Source organism: Papio anubis, chromosome 7 (genome assembly GCF_008728515.1).
Source record: "Papio anubis isolate 15944 chromosome 7, Panubis1.0, whole genome shotgun sequence".
Lineage (NCBI taxonomy): Eukaryota > Metazoa > Chordata > Mammalia > Primates > Cercopithecidae > Papio > Papio anubis.
The window spans coordinates 73302098-73328045 of record NC_044982.1 but is presented as its reverse complement, the minus strand read 5'-3'; the positions used below and the strand labels follow the sequence as shown (position 1 = coordinate 73328045).

The following is a 25948-nucleotide window of genomic DNA, read 5'->3' as shown; positions in this document are numbered from 1 at the left end:
ATCAGCACATTTATGAAATTACATTGAAATCTTCATTTTAAATATGATGTTTTCTTCATCTAACTGAATGTGCTGTGATCTTTATTGAGGGCTGGAAGCATATTTGTTGATTCTGACAAGGTGAATTGTACTTGTGTTTATCTTCTGCTCCCCAGGATTATAATTGAAATGAATTTTTCAAAATAGTTCCTTTTGATTAAGATCCCATACTGATGAAAGTTAAGTGAACAAAAGTATTAGTTTGAAATAGATACACGAATGTAAGCCCAATTTATAAATTGCTTATAGTTGATAATATCAAGCCACACCTGTAAACCTTCTGTTAGGTCTTAGGAACAATAAATACATCTCAATGCATGGACAATTGGAGGAAAAAAACCTTAACAGGTAAAACACAATTTTTACTCATTGGACTTGAGTTTGCAAAATGTAAGACCGGAGTTAGAGTTTATGGCTTTCGTGGACATTTTCTGGAACTCATTTTACTGTCACTCTCTAATTTTGAAATAGTTTTTGGTAGAATTTTGGTGGGAAAAAAGGAAATACAAAGAAGGCGGTATTTGAGTGATGACAAAGTCACATATTCTAAACCACACGTTCTCACTCCTTTGATTTCAGTTTACAAGCATTGAGAAAGGAGAAATCCCGAGATGCTGCTCGCTCCCGCCGGGGAAAAGAAAACTTTGAGTTCTATGAATTGGCCAAGTTGTTGCCTCTTCCTGCAGCCATTACCAGCCAGCTTGACAAGGCATCCATCATTCGACTTACAATTAGCTATCTGAAAATGAGGGACTTTGCTAACCAGGGGGACCCTCCGTGGAACTTGCGAATGGAAGGCCCTCCACCTAACACATCAGTAAAAGGTAAGTTTTAGGCCACTGTTCAGTCTGAATATGATGGTCTGTAGGGGTCTGTAAGATGAAATGTTTACCATCATCCTTTCTTCTTTTCCTGCATATCAAATCCTTTAAAGGGATACAAATGTGGAAATCTGAACTCTGCATGAGAAAGACACCATGTGAAGGTGAAATAAACCTCTTATTTTTCTATTTTATTTTCAAAAGTCTATCAGCCTAAAATTCTATCACTTTATATAAGATTTCAGAGAAACGAAAATGAAATGACACATTAAAATGCTTCTTGGGTTTAATTTATGTTTTACAATTACATACAAATTCTTCTTCATGAGTGGAGTACGGACATATTTGTTAAAGCATAGAGCTGACATTTTCTGCCTTAAGTAATGAAAGAAAGGCAGGGAGCAGAGCTCTTCCATCCTTAGCAGACATTTTACGTTAAAGATTTTATTGACCAACAAAAATCAATCTATGTATTAGTGTTTCAAGTTTCCCTATATACATATTACCTAAAAGTTATAAACATATTTTTTATTCTAATCCTTGATGCAGTTACTCTTACAACTTAGTATCTTTAAATGTTAGGTCATTTTCACTCTGATGCGTAAGACAGTATTTTCTTGTGTGTTCCTGAAATTCCTAATAATTTATGGCATTTAAATATGCATGCATACATTTATTGATGTATATGTGGTGTTGGCCATTGGTTTTCTATCTTTAAGGGTATTCTATTCAAGGTGTATGGCCTAAAGAATCTGCTAGATTTTTATGTTCGCATTCTGTTTCTAGACACTTGATAGAATTAAATAAAACTGGGCATTTGGAGGAGTTGCAGGCAACTTCGTCTGGGGAAGAATTAGCTTCTTTTGTTACATCTTGCCAACTACCTTTGGAAAAGTCCCTGTACTCTTGGCTATAACAGGAAAGGGTACTAGTGGGCAGCTGTAATCTTTTGTAGGATTCAGATTGAAATGAAGGGTCAAAAGCAGTTGTTATTTACAATTTTGTGGTAAGAGCTGTGATCATATATGTGTCCGTGAGAGTGTAAATTTGTTACTTGGGGATTGTGTTATGCATATTAGAGGTGGAAAATGATAATTTTAATTGTAACAGGTTATTTTCTTCTAGAGCAACAGTTGGCAAACATTTTCTGTAAAGGGCCATGTAGTAAATATTTTAGGCTTAATGGGCTACTCAATTCTGCTGTTGTAGCACAAAATTAGCCATAGACACTACGTAAAAAAAACAATGTGGCGCTGTTGTAGCACAAAATTAGCCATAGACACTACGTAAAAAAAACAATGTGGCTATGTTCCAATAAAACTATATTTACAAAATAGGCAGCAGCCACAAAATTTGTCCCATAGGCTATGGTTTGCAGACCACTTTCTAGAGTGTAAGAATGACACTTAAAGATTGAGGAGAACACACAACAGAGGTACCTCTCAAGGACAGGATGTCAGTCAAAGGTAGCCCAGGAAAAATAAAGCAAGGCACATTCGATCTGTCCTTTTACATCCCTTCTGCCCTTGAGCTTGTAGATACCAATTCAGTAACACACTAATTCATGTTCTAGATTGTATTAGTCTGTTTTCACATTGCTATAAAAAACTATCCGAGACTGGATAATATATAAACAAAAAGGTACAATTGACTCACAGTTCCACATAGCTGGGGAGGCCTCAGGAAACTTACAATTATGGCGGAAGGCAAGGGGGAAGCAAGGAACCATGGCAGCAAGTGAGAGAGAGAAAGAGACAGCAAAGGGGGAAGTGCCACTTTTAAACCATCAGATCTCGTGAGAACTCACTATCACGAGATAGCATAGGGAAACGGCCCCTATGATCCAATCACCTCCCAGAAGGTCCCTCTCCTGACACGTGAGATTATTAATACAATTAGAGACAAGATTTGGGTGGGGACTTAGAGCTAAACCATATTATAGATACTAGTACCAAATTTTTCCAAGCTAAATATATAAATATAATTTTAGTAAATATACATTAGACACATTTTTTTCACTCTAGTTTGAGGCACAGGCTATCTTTCTTCCAAATCATACAAGATGAAAGGATGAGGGTAACAGGTTAGGAACCATACCATGTGAAAAATATGTAATAATTATTCAATTATATAAGTTCAAAAGTATATTATTCAAATGAGATAATGGAATGGACCTGTATTTATTTAACATAACTCAGCAAATTTTTATTTGTTTATTTTCATTGTTAAAGGTGTTTGTAGTCAATAGGCTTTCTTGGCAGTAATGGGTACCAAAGTAGAAAAATGTGATGGTTCTGTTGTTTGTCCATTTGACTATGATGTAATAGTCTAGCTTACTTCCAGAATCATGGCCTTTTAGGCATGCAAATGTATAGATGACATGTAATTATTCCCTCCTTTTATGAGGGATAGTTAGATGAGGCAAGTGTAAAGTGGAAATGACTTTGCAGTTCAGTGTTAGCATATCTAAGGCAAGAATCCACTTTTCTTGCCTTTCTGTCTAGTGTTCTATCACTTCTTGTCATCCCTACAGATAATATTTGTTTTATATCACCATCATCAAACGTTTTAGGTGAGAATTTTCTCAGCTTCAGACTGTTATAATACTTCATTTTTATTTTGTGGCCTTCAATTCAACTCTTTAACTTCTTATTATGATTAAGATGTATAAAAAGAAGATAAAACGTGGTTGTTGCCCCCACGTTGTTGCAGTTTCTGGAATGGCATGGTAGTGTCACTGAGAGAAAACAGGGTGGTGGAGATGTGTGGTTAGAAACCTGGAAGGAGATAACGGATTTTATTATATTTAAAATTCCATCCAGATGATGACAGAGCATCTAAGTTGGTACATGTACACTTTCACTATTAGTAAACTGGTGATAGGTTAGAAATGAAGATGTAAACATAGTGATTCCCTACTGTCTACCCTGGCTCTCAAAAGTAGCTAGAAATATAAGGAGCACTTTCTATAAATTGATTCTACTGTAAAATATATGTACATTTTATTGCTTTACTCTAATTCTTTAATGCAAAACTGCTATTCATTCTGATCAAACATTCATGAAACAATAACATCAAAAGAAATTCATTTTAATTTATTAAGGTCTTCTATGTTGTGCCCTTGAAGACGTTCATATGGATAAACAAGCTTATATAAATAGCCTGCAGCATCATGTGAAGTGCAGTTCATAATCCAACAATAAAACGATAGACATTATACTTCATGCTTCTCCAAGCAATCTCTTGAATAAACCTAAAGGCATTTGGAAATTTGTATGAAAAGTACTTACATTGTGGTGGCAGCATTTTTTTAATGTGATGAGTTGATCATGTTAATAATTAAATTTCAAAGCTTAAATTTAAATTTGTCCCACACAACTGTATAGAAATTTAATCACTTTAATTTATGGCTTCAGAAAGGTCCTTTACTGTGCCCTGTGCAGTATTCATCACATCTTTTCTTAACAGTCTATAAAGGTTGATGAGTTTGTTTTGTGATTCCCATTGTATACAGATTATTACAAGTTATGCTTGCAGAAAGAACACTCAGGTGACAGTATGTAATATGTCCCAAGTCAATTACTTCATGGAAATGATATGTTAAGCAATTGGAAGGTAACTGATAGTATTTTCCATTATTTTAGAAATATCTGTATTGTTATAATACAGATCAAATCTACAATGAACATTATGCATTATTCAAGAAATGACCAGGCATTCTCAGCAGTGTTTCAGCTAAATAACTGATGATTGTAACCTTTAAAGAAATCTCATTGTGGTGACTGTTGGTAAATCACTTCTCCATTCATAGTAATCTCTATTTAGAGGCTATCTAGAAACCATTATATCTTTTATTAATCTTTAAAGCAATAGCCACTGATTTGACATTTGCTAAAACTAGATAAATTTTCTGTCTTTCTAATATCACAGACTTCAGTCAATTTTAAGAGTCTGTCATCTGCTGCAACTCTATTAATCTAGGAATATTTACCGTTGCAATCATAAGTTTTATTTCAATTTAAATGTGGCAGCTTTTAAACAACAATTTGCCTATGTGTGTGACAGGCAACAATGCTAAAATATGTAAAGTATAAGAAATTCTTAGTCTTTGGAAAGGAACAGTTGAAAAATATGCAAGATAACTGGTGATTAAAATTGACTGAACACATTAGGGAAGAACTTCACTGTTTTCATAGAATTTCCCTTCACTATTTTGGGCATCTATTGTGAATTAAGTAGATGTTTCTGAGAGGAGAGACTTGCAGGCCTGTATTTAAGCAGCATATTAGCTCTCCCTAGCCAAAGACTAGACTCTTACTAAAGCAATGATGTTAAATGGATTTATTTTAAATCAGAGTGTAGTGTAACTGAGTATAGGTCATACTCACAGTGACACTAAACTACTGCTACAATGTTGTCCCCCAAAATTAGATAGCATTTTATAAAATGGATTCTGTTTCTATAGAAGGGTAGAGATTCTAAGACTGAGTGATAGGTCATCTTGGTCTAAGCAGTTCAGGGGTTTTCCTGTTCCTGTTCTGGCATTTTCCTGTGTACTGACATACATTTACTTCTACCAAGTGACATTCATGCTTTGGGGCAAGGGTCATATTCCTCATTACTAAAAAACCATGTGAGATGAAAGTTCGTAGAATCAGTACATGGCCATGTACACCCAGCCTATGACATTCTTTTGTCTTTTTACATGGGTAAGAGGAAGAACCCAGACTGTACACCTTAGATCCTAGCAGGAGCCTCCCACAGGGCTAGATGAGTAGGGCAAAGATGGTAACTCAGTTCTTGCTTGAATCCTCTTCCTACCTCCATCATCCTCAGCAGACTGAGGAACAGACTCCCTGCTCTGATCTCTACTTAACGTTTGTCCCAATCCATAGTAGGTGGTGGTACCCAATGGAAACAGAACCATTCAGAAGCTGAGCTGCCAATGTTCATTGTTGTTTATTTTGGGAGTGAGTGCCAGGTTTTACTAGAATGTGGAGGTGTGATGTAGTTGCCTTTACTTAGGTATGCTTCCAGGAAGTCTTTTTAATTATATGCTGTTATACTTTTGTATATTTCTAATGAAGTTATGACTGCTGAAAGGAGCTCATTTAAGAAGTAACCTTTTACGTTATTGTATTTTACATCATGATAAGACAAGCAATGTTTATATCACCACATTTCCCCAGGACTATTATCTTTGACACTGGGCAGGAAGGACTTTCTGACAATTGCAGGCTACATGATAAGAGAGTATGTCTCTGAGACTCTAATTCTTTGGAGTTTTACACTTTTTCATGAAAAGCTTTGATGACTACAAAGGTGAACTCTTTATCATTGAATTATTATCTAACTCAGCATGAAAAATATTATATATAGCATTGCTGGTATCTTGCTGCATGCCACTGTTCAAGAGTTGGGCTTGTCACTATTGTTTTCAGAGCATCTGCTACAACGGAGCATTCAGGATTACCCTCAGCTCCAGACAGTGACTTGAAGAAAGCATATTTTTGAGAATGATGGCTGAGAATATGTGCATATTCAGGTGTCCTACTCAGCTATTGCCAGAGAACAAGCAATCACAACATCTAAGTGGCACACAACAACAAGCTTTTACTCATGGAGCTGCGGTTAGGCTGGGAGTTGGCAAGTCTAGACTGGGCTCAGCGGGTGCCTCTGCTTTGGGCCACAGCTCTAGCTGGGCTTGGCTCCTTGCTGGGGGTTCAGCCTAGCTCTGTCCCATGTTAGAAGGCAGCAGCTATTTGGAAGTAGCTCTTTTGTGGTGATGGAGGCAAAGCTGTAAGAAGGGTGAACAAAAACATGCAATGTCTCTAAATGGTGTGACTCAGAACTGTCATGGGGTCATTTCTGTTCAGTCGTTGGGTCAGAGCAGATTGCGTGGCACAGACCAAAGTCAAGGGGCAGGGAAGCACATTGCACCTCTCTTGGGAGATACTGCAAAGAAACATGGCCAGTTTCACAGATAAAAGATGAAACACGTGAATCTGTAACTTAATTTACCTTATCTAGGGTAGTACTTGTGTATTGTTTTAATCTGTAGTTTTTGTTTGCCCAAAATGAGAAGTGGGCTAGGCATGGTGGCTCATGCCTATAATCCCAGCACTTTGGGAGGCTGAGGTGAGAGGACTCCTCGAGCCCAGGAGTTTGAGGTTACAGTGAGCTGTGATTGCACCGCTGCCCAGAGGGAGAGCTTGTCTCTAAACATTTTTTAAAAGGAGAAGTAGAGGCCAGGTGTGGTGGCTCACACCTGTAATCCCGGCACTTTGGGAGGTCGAGGTAGGCGGATCACAAGGTCAGGAGATTGAGACCATCCTGGCTAACACGGTGAAACCCTGTCTCTACTAAACAAACAAACAAAAACAACAACAACAACAACAAAAAAACAAGAATACAAAAAATTAGCCAGGCGTGGTGGTGGGCACCTGTAGTCCCAGCTACTCAGTATGCTGAGGCACGAGAATGGCGTGAACCCAGAGGCGGAGCTTGCAGTGAGCTGAGATTGTGCCACTGCACTCCAGCCTGGGCAACAGAGCGAGACTCCATCTCAAAAAATAAATAAATAAATAAATAAATAAATAAGATTTTAAAAAGTTTTTAAAAATGAGAAGTAGAAATGAGGAATTTTTTGTGGAGACTTTGGAAATGTGGGCAAAAGAGTGCAAATGTGCTCTTTTGCATTCTACATCAAGATTAATCAATCTCTATTGCCACTATTATCTCATTTTTCTCTAGCAACACTGAGTGGTAAAACCCCTCAATTTGTGCCTTTGAGTATGTCATCATCTGACTGAATTGCTCTTTTGCTTTGTAGGGGCAAAAGCATAATTACTTTTCCTTACCCATCACAAGGGTTATGGCTGAAACTTCCATAACAAAAGACAGGTTATCAAGAAAAAATTTATTTAATCAAAATTTTACATGACATGGGAGCTTTCAGAAATGAAGACCCAGAGACCCAGGGAGAAGTACATATTCTTATGCTTAGGTTCGATGAAGAATGGACAGCTGTGTAGAAATATGACTGGACAAAAAAGGCATGACCTAAAGATGATAACTTTAGGGGAATTCCAACAGGTCCTGTTTGTTCGGATTTTTCTTGGCCTCTCTGTGTAGCATTCCTTCCTCTGGGTACAGGGCACGACACCTGTCATGTAAGGGTCTTCGGGGGGAGAGGAGAGGGCAGATAGTCTTCTTAGATTTTATGGCTTGCTTTGAGGGAGAGAAGTTCTATTGTGCATGATGCACCTTGGGGAAGAAATAGGGGAAGGAGAAAGGAGGGAAAAAGAAGGTCAGAGAGAATATCTTTTTACACCCTTCCAGTCTCCTTCAGTTCAAAGTATTCAGCTTGTCAAAGTGCCGTACTTCGCAGTATCACATTCTGAGACCCAACATCTTCTGTTGGGTTTTCTTGAACTCCTATTCAGCTTTCACATCCCAGCTCAGATGTCACTCTCTTATGCAAATCTTTGCTTCCCCAGAGCATTAGTAATTTCTTTCTTCGGGGTGTTGTTACATTTTTCTGTTGGTTTGTTATCAACTTACATTGTAATCTGTTTCTTTACATGCCTGTCTCTGTATTGAGACTATGAGCTTATTGAGGGAATAGCCTGGATCATCTTATTCCTTTTTATATCTCCAGAACCTTGTACAATACCTGTGAAAGTAAGTATTTAACCGTGTTTTAAGTCGAATTGTGTAGAATAGGATTATATCTTGGGATTACTATTAGCAGAGTTATATAGTACTGATAAGAACTATGGGTGAGTTTAAGTCATAAACTAGGAAGATGCAAAAGAAGAGTAAAAAGGAAGAGCAGAAGAAAAATGGAGGGAGAATGATGGGAATAATGTGAAAACAAAGGGAAATTATGCAGGATGTGGAGTAGGCGCTAGAAGCAGGTGTGGCCCACGGGATTAGCTGCTAGTCCCTGCCCTGTGGTTGGCTTCCCCCGTCAACGTAGTTCTCCATGTGGATGTACATGCAGAGGAGGCACAGGTTAAACTGTAGTCTCAGTTCCAGCACTTTGGGAGGCTGAAGCAGGTGGATCACCTGAGATCAGGAGTTCGAGACCAGCCTGGCCAACATGGTAAAACCCCATCTCTACTAAAAAATACAAAAATTAGGCTGGTGTGGTGGCAGGCGCCTGTAGTCCCAGCTACTCCAGAAGCTGAGGCAGGAGAAATCACTTGAATGTGGGAGGCAGGGGTTGTAGTGAGCCGAGATTGCACCTCTTCGTTCCAGCCTGGACAACAAGAGTGAGACTCCATGTCAAAAGCAAAACAAAACTGTAGTCTCAAGAAAACCATGAGTATTCTGGGTGTGTGAACTCAGGTCCCTTCAACAGATATCTGAGTATCTTCTCTTAGTAAGTCAGTCCTCTAAGTCCTTTGCCTTGGAGATATTTGCAATTCATAGAGAAACGAATGTGCAATAAATAATGGTAGGGCAGCTTTCAAGAAAATTAAACATACCCTGTGATTGGTGCCATAAAGCCCTCTCTAGACCTCAGTTTTCTTTTTGTCAGTGATTCTGGTCTGGATGATTACTTACTGTCTAATCCAAAGTCCCGATTCCTCAGAAAGGATTTAGTGATTATTGTCTTGAATATTTGAGACTAATAGTCTTCCTTGGACTCTCAGGTTTCTTGAAGTGGTTTATTAATAATTTCAAAAGCCACATACCCTAACTCTTCATATTTTGCTGATATTTCTATTTTCCTCTTCTTTTACTTAATTCCCCTGTACGTGGAGGCACCATATCTCCCTTCTATGTGTTCAAAAATATATGGCATTGTTTCTTATCTTAAAAATTTTTTGTTTTTATTATCAATATTTGAGCATGTGTAATCATTATAAATAAGACAGGAAAATAAAATAGCACATAATGAAGTTTTAAAGAAGTTAAATGCAAAATATATGATAAAGATAAAATAAGAACCTAGCGCTTCATGCACTTTTTCTTTGCATTTACTCTCTTGAGAAAACTTTAGGGAACACACTTAGTATTCTATATCACATCCAACTTATTTTAAAAAGTCTACCAGTTCTTGATAATGTAATATTTTAGTCCCGACGTCTTGTGGTTTTGCATTATACTGCACTGTACTCACTTATTTTGGACTTTCAACTTTATGTGCTCTATTCTTCAGGACTGGCATTCTTCAACGTGTTTTTGTTAGCCCTATCACCTCTTGCAAAGCACAATATATAGTTTCAGTGCTCTGCAGATGATAATATTTCATAAGCATAGCAAAGAAGGAGTCACCTCTGACTGCTTTATATGATTGAAATTGTACTATGGCTTTAATTTTCAGAAACAGCTTTCTAGATACTGTGCATAAGTCTTAGCTCTGCCTTAGTAAACATGTGGTGACCTCCACCTGTGAAAACTAATGTGTCTTTGAATATTGATTGACTGCAGCTTTTCACTTTCTTTCTGGGTCCATAGTGTGTTAGTAAATGTCAGAACCTCAGCATTCTAAAGGAAGGCCAATAGATGTTTTTTTGTTGTTGTTGTTAAAAGACCAGATCACCTGGTCCTTCAACAAAGTCAGTTACAGAGTTGGAACTAGAATTTGGGTCTCTGTAATCCTAGTTTAGAACATATTCTTCCATAATAAAGAGACTTTTCTCTCTATGTTCAGCCACTTATGATTGGAATCCCTTTTCCCCATTTACATTATATGTGAACATTTATCCACATATCTAGCTCATGTTAGACACTGACCCATTTTAGAGCAAATGATAACATTTGTTCTAATGCCCAACTTCAGAAAACATAGGCCATTCAAAAGCATGGGAGTTACGATTCTATGAAAATAATAATTTTAAGAAGGCATTAGGAAACTGGCTGAAACATAGATGGGACCTTTCTGTAGTGTCTTTGCATCACTACAGGAAATTCTCTATAAATCTAAAAGTGTTTCAAAATAAAAGTTTTATTTAAAAAAAATCACTAGAGTTCACTCTGATGATGGAAACATTAGAAAAACAAGCCTCTGTCCAAATGGAAACTTGTTCTTTCCTACTTTCCTACCTTTCTAACTGGTCAATATTGAGTCCCCAAACGCTCAACATTCTAAAGTGCTTCATGGCTGATCGTATTAGGAAATGTGATTAACTGACAGTTACAATATCAATCAATGGAAATGGAAGGGAGGAAATTGGTTAGTCTGTTTACATAGTTTGCTTAAAACTTTATAACTGAACTATTGCCATAGAGAGTCATACATAAGTTTTCTTTAAAGTTTGTAAATTATTTCCATTTAAGAGTCATACATGAGCACAGATGCCTGCTCTGGTTAATCTCCTTCTTTTTCTTGCCAAGGTTATGACTAGTATTACATTTTCTATTCTTCCAATCTTGGTCAAAGAGTGCCTAAAGAGGAAGGTTAGAAAGCCAAGATAAAAAACTAGTTACAGAGTTCTATGACAGGAGTCAGCCAATGTTTTCTGTAAAGGATCAGACAGTAAATAATTTAGCCATTGTGGGCCATAAGGTCTCTGCTGCAACTGCTCAGCCCTACTTTTATAGTGCGAAAGTAGCTATCTAGACAAGTTGTAACAGAATGCATTTGGCTGTTTTAATAAAACTTTATTTGTGGACATTAAAATCAAATTATGACATGTCATGAAATATTATTCTTATGAGTTTTTTCAACTATTCAAAAAATTAAAATAACAAGGATAATACATTCTTAGCTTGTGGATGGTACAGAAACAGGTGGCAGGCTAGATTAGACCCGCATGCATTCCATAGATGACCAACTCCTGTCGAGACCATTAGAACTGGAGGTGGACTTAGGTACCTATTTTAGAATCCATTATGGTAGAAAGCATACTTTGAGTTATAAAAGATTGATTCTTGTATTTGTTTAAAACATCGCAGTAACAATGAATGGCTGGTAATATGTTTTTTAAAAAGTCATCTTCGGTGCTAATGTATATACATAAGTCTATTTGTTATGATTGCTGTCATGACTAAATTATGTACCAGCCAGGAATATGATGTTGGCCTGTTTCAATAGCTAGCCGTAGATGTATATGCATTGTGTATATCACTGAAAAAATTAAGTGAAAAGTCATATTAAATCAGTAGTATCATTTGGCTTATTACTTTTGGCAGCTTTCTCACTTTAATATAGCAAATGATCCAAACTAAGGCTCTTCACATAGTCTTTTTAAATGCATGATCTTAATGAAGAGAAACATGATGAAAACATTGTCTACACAGGACTATTGTTTGGTTATTTTGACCTAGCTAATCAAACAACTGATCAGTTAGGTTAATTAATAGTTTTGATTTATTTTTCCACATAATTTATTAGTTGTCTTCCTGATTCAATTGATGGCTTAAAGTATGTTGTGACTCTAACCATCATTAAAAATCATTAGAAATAAGATGTTTGAGATTTGTATATCTATTGGTATTATCAGCAATACAATGAATAAAATTGGTAAATCTAACCTAGTCTTTTGTGGGTAAAATTTAACATATCTCCAAAACCAATGTCTACATAAAATGAATAAATATGACCAAATTATATAGCATAATATAATTTTCACAACTTATACTCAAGAAACCAAATACAGTCACTAGGAAATAGCTCCTGTGGTCTTCTGCTGTTGCCCGTTGGGAGCAGTCAGTCACCAGGTATTGGCTGAGTGCTCCAAGGTTGAAGGCTACTGTAATAAGTGCTTAGAAGACACTACAATTCAGTGAGTTCATAGTAATAACTTCCTAAAGCACTACAGATACTTAAATTTCAGTCATGTTTTGTAATTAAAGCATATTACTTACGTATAATTTTACAGTTTGGGAAATAAGACTGTGTTGAATATCAGCACTGATGATGAAAACAGACTGTGTACACAGTTTGGGTTTTATATAAATACTTTAAAATATTGGCTTTCTTCTATAAAAATAGATGAATACTATCCAGGTTTTTACAAGAATTTTAGCATAAAAGCAAAATTGCTATTATTTTCCATTTTGAAAAGACGCACGAAGATAGCATTTAAACATATGTAAAATTCAGTATGTCCTAGAGACATACGAAAGGAAGCAGGAATGTTGATGCAGGTAAAGCCTCATTTTGGATGTTCTCAGGGACGTTTGTAAAGTGGTGCAGTGGTATTTGCTTAGCTGACACCTGACCTAAAGTGCTTTTCATTATGTCTTCTATGGATACTGAGCTCCTGAAGTTGCAGAAAAATCTGTAACAAGTTGTTCAGCCTCTGCTATGTTGTGATTCACATCTGGTAGGCAATCAGACTCAACCTCCTTGTTGTGAGTCAGTGACTGAATTTGTTGCTATATGAACAACTCCAATTGGAAAACTAAAATAATACTTTTACTGAGATTAGAAAAGGGGACTCTTGCAGGGTGTCTTAGTTTGGACTGCCTTAACAGAATAGTATAGATGGGTTTGCTTAAACAACATTTAAAAAAAATTTCTCACAGTCTAGAGGCTGCAAATCCAAGATCAAGGTACCAGCATGGTAAGGTTCTTTGTGAAGGCTGTCCTCCTGGTTCCCATAGCCATTTTCATGTTATATCCGTACAAGATGGAAAGAGAGAGAAAGATGATGTCTGCTGTGTCTCTAATCTCCTTCATGAGGGTTCTGCCCTCTATGACAATTACCTCCCAATGGTTCCACCTCCAAATACCATCACAATGGGGATTTCGACTTTCAACATAAGGATTTTAGGAGGGGACACAAACATTCAGTTCATAACACAAGGAGTTCTAACAACCTGTAATAAAGGTACAGTTCATGTATCCCAGGCTGGAGAATCCAGCAAAATGTAGGAATGCAGTGAAAATTAATCATCCCAGTCATTTTAATGTATCTTCAGAATGGCTTATTGGTAGCAAGATTTTCTGATCAGTGGAATTGAACACTCCTGAGTTCAAATCTTTGTGACTGTAAACACATGTTTGGCTTAAGTTTTCTTGACTGAAAAAAATGGCGTAGTTGGACCTGTGAACCCAACTTGTCTATACCTTCTACTGCAGTGAGCTGAGACTGTGTTGGGAGGCTTATTTTAACATAGGAACTTTCAAAGGCATATTAGGATTCCCATTTGTGATTTTTAGTACACATTCTAATTACGGTTTTTGTTTTTAAGATTATGTTTTTAAAATGATATTAATCAGAAGGAAGAGGTGGCTCAACATGCACAGTTTTTTGGGGGCATTCTAGCATGTAAAAAAGTCTTGTATCATTTGACAGAGTGGAGGATATTTCAAGCATTTCTTAGATGATGGGTGATTTGGGTGTGTTATGGCAGCTTAATGTTACTTTAATGCTTAAAATAATGAGACATATAGAATTTGATTTTATAAATTGTTAATGTAGATATTTCATTGAGTTGCTAGGAAAACAAAAAAAATTCTTAAAATATACTACATCTGAAATGAAAGGCCAATTTGTTGAAACAGTGAAAAAAAGCTGACATTTCCCTTCTCAGAATTTTGGCTTAATAGATATAATCCTATAGTAGGTTTTAAGATATCAATTTTTTGTTGTCATCAGGGATCAGAAATGGGTTATTTTCTCCTTTAATTTTACTCACCTATTCATCCTGTAAATATTTGAATATTTATTATATTGCAAGACTCTGTACTAGGCTCTCTGGGGGATGCAAAGTGGGGGAAAAAAGTGAACCATCTTCTCTAGGAGTTTATAATCTGGGAGGGAGTGATTATATTATTATTATTAATTATTATTATTCTCACCAAATAATAAAGTAGGGTATTGTTCTCACCAAATAATAAAGTAGGGTATTATTCATGTTGAAAGAGGTTAAGCAAAGTACTGTGGGATCCGGGATGATTAATGCAAAATGAGAGAAAGATGGTAGTTCTTATTACAGTTTTAAATAGGTGATCACAATGAATATGTATACAGTACTTTCAAAATAAAATATTGTATTATTTTCCAAGAAAATTATTTTTTGAACTTCTACTTTGAAGTATTTGCCACGTCTATATTTTAGATATCCATTGGTGTTGGGGAATTTATTATGCATAAATATGGTTAAAGATATGAATGTGATGACATTTAATGAGAATTGTGGCCCTCTAGATGTCAGGCAAACTTACGAAGGATTTTCCTCTCAGAAGAGTATTTTAAAGAGGATACCCAATGCCATGTAGAACATGGAATACTCATGCATATTTCTGTTATCTGAATATAATAACTAAAGGCATGAATCACATATCATACTTATAAACAAGAGCTTAATCAAACATAATCTTTGTGTCTTCTCTCTGATAACTTTTCTTTTCATAGAGATGGAAAGAGAGAAGTTTGAATGAAGTGCATTTTTAAGTTGTGAAATCTTAATGTATGTAGTTTGTAGATTTGTAGAAAATCCCTCATAGAAAGGATCAGACGAGAAGAGTAGCTACTATTCTGGGAGCTGGGAAGTAGAGCGGCCACAGTTTAAGCCTACCACTGAGGCAGTGCTCAGGGTCACATGCCCACCTTCCCGCCAGCTCATACGCATCACACTAAAGCCTGTATTTGCGAGGGAAGACTAGACGGCGCGAAAGAGCATGTTTTGTACTTTTATTTCATTTAAATTAGCACAAAGGGAGGGAACAATTTTGCTTCACATGTGAAGTCAGTCATTTCTTGGGTTGCTAGCTCAATGTTTTAGCAGAACAGCTGTTCTGTACAATGTGGCTTTCTGCAAGCAATATTTCTACTGCTAGAAAAGTGGCAGTCTGCCAAAGAGAGTGCCCAGACCAACCCCTAAACAAAAAAATCTTTTGTCAACGACTCTAATAATTTGTACAATTCAGGAAAGGGGGGTTGCACAGTCTTTGCAGATGTGCATTTATGATGCTATTTTTAAGCAGAGCAGCATGAAAGAATAGATTCATACGAATTGTAAGTTGATCATTCATTTTAAGCATTTGGCTTCTGCTCCTGCTAAAATTTCATTCTGTGGAAAGAAAACACAGCCAGCCCTGAAACGAGGTAAGGCAGGGTGTGACAAGATGAAATTCTTCATTTTCAGACCTGTGATGCCTGCTGAAAAACAAAAAGCTCTGGGGTCTTTCCCCCCCACTAAAGAGATAAATGCAGTTTGCTGATCCCCTCACAGCAGAAACTTGTTATCCTTCAGCATTTTGAGGAAATAAACTCTTAATGAGCCTGCATTCTTTTACAGCAGTCCATTCTCCGAAAATGAGTTTAAGTGCTGAAGGAAATGCCAGAAGCATTTACACAACCAGCGCCAAACTAATATGTGTTAATTCTCTGTAGTTTAACATCATAGACATCATGCAGTTTTTCTAGTATCAAAACCTGGTCTGGTTTCAGATCTGTCCTCTGTGCTCTGGTTATCCAAAATCTACAGCAACAGACTCTGCTAGCTTTGAACCCATGGATGGAGTTAAGAAAATAAGATGATTTCCATAAATTAAAGATCCTGGGGAAAGAACACTCAAACTAATACTAACAGCAGAGGATAAAATCTGATAGAATCCTCATCTTTTATTTTTATTCAACGGTACACCTAATATTTACATAAGAGGGAATTACATCTACTTTAGATTATTAAAATATGAAATCATATACTCAAAAATGACATAATATTTAATACAGACTTATTCTTTAAGGGTGATCACGGAGCAGAGACGACCATGGAGTATTTTAAGAGAACATAATAAAGTGAACTGTAGAATGTTCACTGCCTTGATCAAAGGCTTTCTGTAATTCTGAGTTGAGACTTTTGTTATTCTTATTTTTCTTTTAAAATATCCATTCTTTTCATATTCTGCATGGGTGCGAAAAATGCTCAATTAAATGGACTACATGTTGTATTAAACCAGGGGTATTTTTGCTCCAGTCAGAATGCAAACCACTTATGTTCATTCTATCTGTCCCCTGAAACTGTAACATTTTATGTATACTAATGAAAAACACGAACTGTGATTATGGGAAGTTGCTAAAATTGTGTTATTTCACTCTACCAATGCAGATATACTTTCAAAAATAGTCATTCAGGTGACCTGCTAGATCATACTTCATTGTTACTCAAGTGTTCTTCAAATATTCCTTCAGTTTAATGAGGATTTACACTGCAAATTATAATTCTGTTTACTTGTGCAAGCTTGCCAGTACAGAGTTACTACACTTTGTGAAATGACAAATCCTGGACAATTGTTCATATAAATTGTTTATAAAATGTTTTATAAGTTCATAAAAATCAGTTTTTATATATCAGAGAAATTCTCTATATAAAGGATTTCTGTAGCAATTTGTACTTTGTAAAATCAGTTATTTTGCTAAAGCCATTGATGACTCCCCTCAGATATATATTTTATGTTCATATTTTTAACGTTTAATTTTCTTAAAGTAATGGAATGAAAAATCTATAAACAATACATTTGGGTTGTTGATTTGTATTTAATAGTTATATATTCCAGGAAAATATTGGAGACACAAAATTATTCATATTATATTCCTGTGACTTTGCTTGAGCCAGGTATCACTTTTTGGTTTAGAGCATACACGTCTTTAACATTCTAGTATGGAGATCTGTGATCATTCTTTACATTACACATTACCATTTCTAAAAATCGTAGAATTCACATGCTGCTCTTTATAGCAATTTTAATATTAATTGGGTAGAAAAACATGCAAAGATACTACACATCATCACATTTCATTTCTTATAAAACCTCATGAGATGAGCATCATTTTTCCTTCTCGTATGTAGAACTATTTTTAAATTATTCCTGTTCTTTATGTGCAAAAGATATCTAAGTAAAGGGGAAAAGAGGGGGGTGGGGGTGTTCAAAGACTCTTTAAGTAAACTTAGATGCTTTGTATATTGACCAGTTTTTCTGAATGAAATGCATTCACTGTGGCCCTTGACATAGGCAAATGGTTCAAGAAGCTCAAATCCATTCATACTAGCCTCTATGCAAAAAGCAAGAGAAACTCAAAAATCATTTTCTATAAATGCTTCTCTATCACAATTCATGTAGATAGTCCTATAGAGAGAATTGATATGTATTTAATAATAATACCATGTAGTCTTATCAACCGTTAGGTAATGATTACATTTCAGCACATTCAGCCAGAACCCCCAAAAATAGATTGAGTGACGGTAGCAAGAAGACAGGTGCTTAGATTGTCATCCAGCTGATGTCAGTATTATTGTTTTTGTTAGCTTATGAGTAAACTTCACAAGAAGAAAACATTCAGATCCAGTCCACAAACTTCTCTCTAGAATGTAACCAAGTTGCTGGGCCAGCGTGGACTCAGATTAAGAGTGTGGGTGCTTTGGAGGGATTCATCCCCACAACAGAGCTTGTTTTCTTTGTTTAACAAGTACCTAAACTACACTTGCACACTTAATCACTCATTCATAGTTGTTTATATGTTGAAACCGTATTATGAGATCATACTTTCTGAATACACTCAATCTGTTTTTCATAAGTTGACATTCTACTATGGAATAGTGAGATGCATTGCCCAGTGTTAACTAGTGTCAGGTTTATAATCTCCCAATATCTTTAGTTCTTTGCTGAATTCATTTCCTTCTTCTGCATTGCTCTCTTTTTTGAATTATGTTTATGGCAAGCCTCACCCTTCCTGTGATTGATGGGTGTTAAAATAGTGAAATCTGAATTCTCAGATTTTGTTCTACAATCACTTCCCTTAGCTTTCTTCTACTTCTATAATACTATTCTTTTCCTCTTCTCTATTTGTTCCCTATTTAAATGAGTCCTATAAGGTACACATTTCATGGTCTTGTTCAAAGAATTGCAGAGCAAAATTGTCGAACAGTAGTAACATTTTAAATAATGATTAAGCAATGCACAGAAGAGCAGCCAGTCCAAAGCAGATATTTAAGTACAGTTTTCTCAGAGACGTTAAAATTTCACTTCAGTTTCTAGGGCGTGTAGTGCTGGATGGTGGATTTGGGGGCTGAAGAAAACTGCCCATTGCATTGTATGCCACTTATACCCCATATGTATAACAAACCTTATATCCAAATCAATTGTATGCTATGGATCTCTGTGCTGATGTTAGTCATCTGATTTGCAGAGAACTAGAACTAATAACCTTTTCAAATGTTATCAAATGATGACAAATCAAATTACTTAAATGATGATTGATCAAGTATTTGATATTTTAATTTTGAATGAATCTACCTCAAGGACTTGATATTTCCCTTAGTTTTAGTAAAGACCACAAATGCTAAACAGTCACATAGTTCATAAATTTCACAAACAATGAACCCAGAATGCTATAAATTAACTTTATTTACTGACTTTAAAATAAATGAATGGCCTTTAGCATAGCTATAGACATAGCAAACTAAGTGGAAATAGAGGGAAAAGCACCTGATTGGAAGTGCTTTTAAGTATGTTATAGGTTTGTTTTGGTTGCAAATGAATCTGACTAGATTTCTCAGTAGCAAAGGAGACAGAAGCTCTTACATGTAGGTCATCCTGCATTTTAGGTTGCTAATGATTTCATTTTAATGTCACCGTTTAGTTACATACTGATCATTTATACTGACAACAAGGAAAAAAAGAAAACAAGGAACCTGTCATCAATCATTCATTTAATCAAGTAGCGAAAGTAGATAAATAAACATACTGAGTTAATTATTCTTCTGTATGTAATGATTGACAATAAAGCTAATTTATGCTTATTTTAACCCTTTAATATTTAGTGCTGTTAGGATTAATGGGAATTAGCAGTTGTAGAAGGACTTGCAGGTGACCTTCTTGTTCCTAAATTACCTTAAGGGAACTCAGTATTCATACTTGAGGTGTTTATTCATTTGAAATCTATCCTGATAAAGAGTTGTAGTTATTTGCATTTAAGCATATTAACTCTATGCTATCAAATATAATGAAAAGCAATTACACTATGTTGGTCTGCCTCCTTTGTATTAGTCCTATTCAGACTCTCTAATGAAGACTTTTTCTTTGAAATATGCATTCTTAATATGTAAAATAATTTGTAACCATATACAACTATGCTGTCAATTCAAATGTTTATTAGATAAAGCATGAGTGGAAAAGAAGTCTTAGTGACAGTAAAACACTAAAATACGTGTTAAAAGGGTCCTTGAAAGTTATGAAAACCTATTTTTTGGTTTGCTAGCATTTTTTTCTCCAGTTTTTCCACAAAGATTTTGTCCGGTGGCAATTCCCTTTAAAAAATAATGTTACTTTTTTTAGACTTTCCATAAACAAGATATTCTTCAGGTAAGTGTGTATAATAAATCAAAAGTTATAAATATTTTCTCTGGAATCTTTCTATCGTTTTTGTCTAAATCAGCCTGCACCCAAGAAATGAGAAAGTAATAAGCAGACCTAAGGGATTTAGGCATGCAAATAGGAATTCAGTTGTTGATTAAAATTATTGTACTAAGATTTGAAAGATAAAGAAACTGTGGTTGCCTCTATGGTTAGATATGTATTTCTTCTAGAAGCATTTTATTAAATGCCATTTTCCTTAGCACTTTTAATGTTTAGTGTAGCCAAATTTTAACCATTCACTGAATCGACTTCTCTTCCAGCTCGTAAGTCAGGCCAGTTCAGTTCTATGAAACTAGAAATGAAATTGGAGAGAGTTGGTGAGCGAGAAAACCCTGGCCGTGTGGTGGCTAGACCAGAGCACATTTTGCACAAATGCCATCCTTTGTGTAGACTCTCTTTTGTCCCATTTCCCCAAAAAAGTTTGTGTGATTTTTTTGTTTTGGCTTTTTAGAAAATTATCAAGTTTATGGGCCTGGAACTCTATACCTATGAACAGTAAATTCCAGTAGACTTCAAGCTCATATCACTGTTCCTAGATTCCCACATTTGGTTTTTGATTGCTCATGTTGCAACTCACTGTCTGTAAGCATTTGGCTATAATAAGAGGTTTTGCTCATGATGCTTTCTGACAACTTGAATAGACATGGTATTGTAGCTATGCCTGTAATGGCAAAGTAAAATTTGAAAAATATACAATATTTAAATTGTATGCTACAAACTAGATAAAACCAGATACCGAAAGTCATTCATTTTGTCAACTCAATGTGTAAATGAAGGACTATGCATTAATGGCGAAAATATAGCTTTGGAAATAATAAATTTAGTGTTATCCACATTTCTTAAGTTTAAAACAACTGTATTTGATGAATGAATTCCTCTATCACCCCACACACCTCCTGCCATAGATGCCTTTAAGCTTTATTAATTTCTGTGTAAATGTGTTAAAGTGAAACTTTTTCACTCATTTTTTTTTTTATCCTTTGTTTGGCTTCTTTTTACCTGCATGCATTAATTAAGTGATAGTATAAATGAGGAGTGAGAATTTGTGGTCTTTTTGTTCACTGAAATAATGGTTGATCTCTTTAGCTTTTGTCCGATTTATGGCTTTCCTTTTTTGTTTTTCAGCTAAAAATCTGCAACTAGCAGGTTAAGCGTAATGTAGATTATAATCACCGTGGTAAGAGTGAAATCAACAACTCTGTTATTCCTTCCTTGACAAATCCTCTTTGGTGTTCTCTGATGGCATATATTTGAAAGAGAAAGTAAAAACCGGGAAAATGGTACTAGAGACTCTCTAAGTAGGTAATATATACAGGTGCACATATATACACCCAAATACAATCACAGTTTTGGACAGAAATATTTGAACTGAAATATTTAGTCCAAATCTACTGTCATTCTGTTCAGGAGGAAATAAGAACTCTGAAATCTGTATTTCTTGTCACTCTCAGACACAGAACCAAATGAATCGTTTGACCGCAAGTGCGTCTTGCATACAAAAGACTAAAAGTTCTGCTGATACGATTCTTTTTTTTTTTTTTTTTTTTTTTTTTTTAAGGCAGGGTGTTGCTCTGTCACCCAGGCTGGTGCAGTGGCACAATCATAGTTCAGGGCAACCTTGAACTCCTTGACTCAAGCGATCCTCCCCTCCCACCTCAGCCTCCTGAGTAGCAGGGACTATAGGTGTGCATTGCCAAGTCCGACTAATTATTTTTTAATTTTTTGTAGACATGGGGTCTTGCAATGTTGCCCAGGCTGGTCACAACCTGATACAATTCTGAAAGATAGTTCGCATCTATTTGATTCATCTTAATCAGCAGGTTCTGTATGCCCCAGCCCCAGGGTTCAAAGGAAGAAAGATGGCAAGGTTGGTTCTGGTTTGACTTCTGTCCTTTCTGGATTCATCTCCTGTCACTACTGAAAAAGAATCAAAGAGGAAAGGATTGTTTTTAGATGCTTGTACTTGTCCAAGTGGTGGATTGAAGCTAAAGTTCTCTACCTGACCATCAGGTTCCCTCATTTTGTTTCACCTCAAGCTCTGGCCTGCTCCTGTGTGTTACTTGCACAGCAACTGTCTAGTTGAAAGTCTTAAAGTTATTAGCAGTTACTCTCCTTTCTATTACTTCATTGTAATTTTATTTATTAATTTAGAATTGAAAGTATATATTATCCATCTGACATGTGTGCATGGAGCTTGGAGATAGAAAAGAAGGAGAAGATGCACTTCTCTTCATGAAACGTTTGTAATTTATTTGTAGAAACAAGACTTACTGATACAAAAAATCTGGAGAGCATTTGTGAGAGCATCAAATATCAGGTGCAGTGTGAGCTGCTTATTAAACTAAAGAACAACCCTAGCCTGGAGGATGTTAGTGCATTTTCCTAAGGCAGAGAGGCCCTGAGACTTGTGGCTGGCTTTGAAGTCAACTCCCCGTGACTTTGGTTGATGGACATTCACAGGTCTGGCTTCGTTTAGTCTGTGACATGGCAAAGTAAAGATCATTTTGTCTCGATTTTCCACAGGTCTTAAGAAAATGTGGAAAAACTCATATATTTAAAGATACATTCATACACTGCTCTGAGTTTCTTGGAGAAGCTGTTTAAGTTCACATTGACCACAGCACCATTATACTGAACCTGTCTTAGCTTTAAAGTTTTCAGTCTTTATGAAAGATAAATCAGTGTTTTGATTTTACAGTTCATTACAAAGCCCAAACTGGATTATCTAAATAATGAGATTTTTGTTTACATTTTCAGTGGCTTTTAGGAAAAACTTAATATGTTATGATTAAACCTTTCATAGGCTATGGTTGCCTTTTTGAAGAAACATCATGTTTTTAACACAACAGAGCAACCGTGGATACATAGGTACGTGTTCATTGAATCTTTACTACAGAAATGGAGTGTGGTTACTTAACATTTTGAAGACTTGTCTTGACATCAGATTCTTTAGATTTCTGATACTTCATCATGCTCGTTGATGTAATCTTATTGTAGCTCTCATGTTTTCTCCTTCTTTGTTAAATAGCATTTCCTGGAATTTGGAAGGCCATTTTTCTTGGCACTTTAGTGGGCAGCTTATGCACTCAAGGCATCACCTAAGTACCAGCAGCACATTCTTGACTGAATAATGATGTATGTGGAATGTTACTTTTTTTTGCCTTATAAATGGATAGCAATTTACACAGCTGTGGATGTGGGATGTTTCCATCCCAGACCATGTTGTAAGAAAAATTGAATGACAGTGAGCAAAACAGCAGTAATTATAAAACTAATTACTAAATGCTGATGATGCCCATAGGCTTTGCATAACTAAAATTAGAAAAGGAAATTGCTTTCGGCTTCAGAGAGGCAACATGCTAGTTATTTCACTGTTTCAGTCAAAATGGAGGGTAGTATATAAAGTTCAATCAGGAAAATACATGCATACATATATATCTATAGATTTGCATATACATATATTTTTCTATGTTGAAATGTTATTCACTATATTACAATTTTATTTATAGAACTTGATGCACAGGTATTTACATAAAGAAGGTAAGTATATTAAAATATTTGAATGCAGTATATAAACTATGCATTTTTGCATATGCTATAATGATAACATTAAAATGAATATATTTACAATATATTTATATATATTTAGTTTTTCTCATGTACATTTTCACGAGCAAAATGTATACATTTCCGCTCTTGCATAAAGAACCCTATTTTAGAAATTTGTAGCACATTTTTCAAAAAGAATTATTTAAAAACATTAAAACATTGATTGGCTCAGAACAAAATGAACTATCATGTTTTGGGAAAGCAAATGATTGATAAATTCAAAGTCTATGAAGCATACCTTTGTTTATGCTCAATTTGGAGCTAAGAAATACATGACATTAACTCCAAAGAAGTCACTAAGATTGTAAACATATTACCTGCAGACCCCAGACAGTTCTAGGATTATAAATGTTAGAGCTGATATTGATAATCTTCAAATAAGAAGTACTAGGATAATGAATTCTGTTAATATGCATGTAAATGGAAAATTATTTAATGAGTTTTAAAATGCGATCATTTTTATTGAAAGCATATCCTTGTTCCTTACAATTAGTTGGTTTCTATTTCCATTCTCTCTGCAGTCCTATAAATAAATGTTGTAAACTCTTCTGAATAAACTATTGCTGGTTATGTTTAAGTTTTAGATTAAGTAGATCATGGATCAGGAAGATGAATCATTGTTGATACAGAGGAAAAATAAATACCACATTTACAAATTTGAGTAGTTTGAATGACCTAAAATATAATTTTCTGCTGCATGTTATTTTAGAAGTCTTAAGAAATTAAAATGGCAAAAGACAATACTGTCTGTACATGTCTATTATTGAAATGAAAACCAAGTATAGTTGAATCAAGGATGTAAGGAAATTCTTCTTGTAACTTTCACCTAGTAGGGCAGTGCAATGAGTTAGTTCTTCCCATTTGTGGTAGTGAATTTAGTAATTAGTTCTTTTACCAAGGCAAATGTTCTAATGGAGGGATAAATGACAGAATGCCATATAAAATGAATATGGAAAGTCTTGCTTCATGTGGAATGTCTGGTAATTTAGTCAGCTGAAACTAATATGTGTACAAGTTGAGGCAAATTCTCCACTTCTGCAAGTCATGCAAGGTACTGAGAGTTATAACAAATCACTGCTGCTTATCAGTTGTCCTTCACGTGTGAGGTTATGTCAGTCATAAAAATAAGTATGTGATCAAGACTTCAAAAGGCTTCCAATGAGCTAAAATGCAACCAGCATGTTTGTGTCATTTTTTCAACGGCATATATTTGGCCTCACATTTATTAGCTTCCAGTTTGTTCACCTGGAGGTCTGAGGGGAGAGGAGGTAAGAGGACTTCTCAGTGTGTTAGTGCTGAGAAACATTGGTTTTCTTTTAGTTAAGTGATAAAGGGGAGTTTCAGGGGAAAAGGGGATGAGCAAGTGGAAGAGAGGTGTGTACTTATAGAAAACCACTTCATCCAACAGATAATTACTGAGGATCTAATATGTGCCAGGCTTATAACCATCTTGAAAGAAAACAAACTTGGCACTAGGTGATGTTTGAACTCAAAATTCTGTCATTTTATGTGTGAATCGAATTTTAGTAGAAGACAGATAGCAAAACAGGTTTTCAAGGATATTTGTTCAAAATTCATTGTCATTTGACTCATTAAGGCAACAGACAGTGGCCTGTGGGGTACTGTTTTTATCCATCAGTACCAGGAAGCAAGTCTTGCTCACAGTCAAGATCATTTTCTACAAATTTTCTGTCATGTTTCACCTTGGTAATCTCCATCTCTTGTGTGCAAAAAGAAACAATTTATTTTCAGCACTTGAGGGATATAGAACATCTGACTGCTGTCATAACCTATTGTTTTTAACATAAACATTATAACTGCATTTGCCTTGAAATATTTGCCCATTATTGCATAAATCTGAGCCGTGTACAGAAGTGTCACCTTGTGCTCTCCAGCATCAAAATGGAGACCTATCACTTAGAAAGTGCAGTTTGCTCCCTTCACATACATTTACTTCAACAAAATTAGAAATCGTTTTTTTTTTTTTTCCATAATTGAGTTAAACAGTGCAGTAACTGAAGAAAAACTTATGAGAGAATGCACTGCTTTTAACCATAGGAGTAGAACCCCTCAAATGTGGCTAAGGGCCTGCTATATTTTCCTTTAGCAAAAGATGGTTGATTGCTTAATGGTCAAAGCACTACTAAATAGCCTA

The 25948-nt window shown here is 35.6% G+C and overlaps 1 protein-coding gene across 1 annotated transcript in view; it reads left to right on the top strand.

Moving 5' to 3' along the window:
- NPAS3 (neuronal PAS domain protein 3) overlaps positions 1-25948 on the top strand; it is an 861019-nt gene that overhangs the window by 269382 nt on the left and 565689 nt on the right. Inside the window, 2 exon segments of the mRNA XM_017961099.2 lie at positions 619-863; positions 974-1024. Coding sequence (XP_017816588.2) covers positions 619-863; positions 974-1024 — 296 coding nt within the window.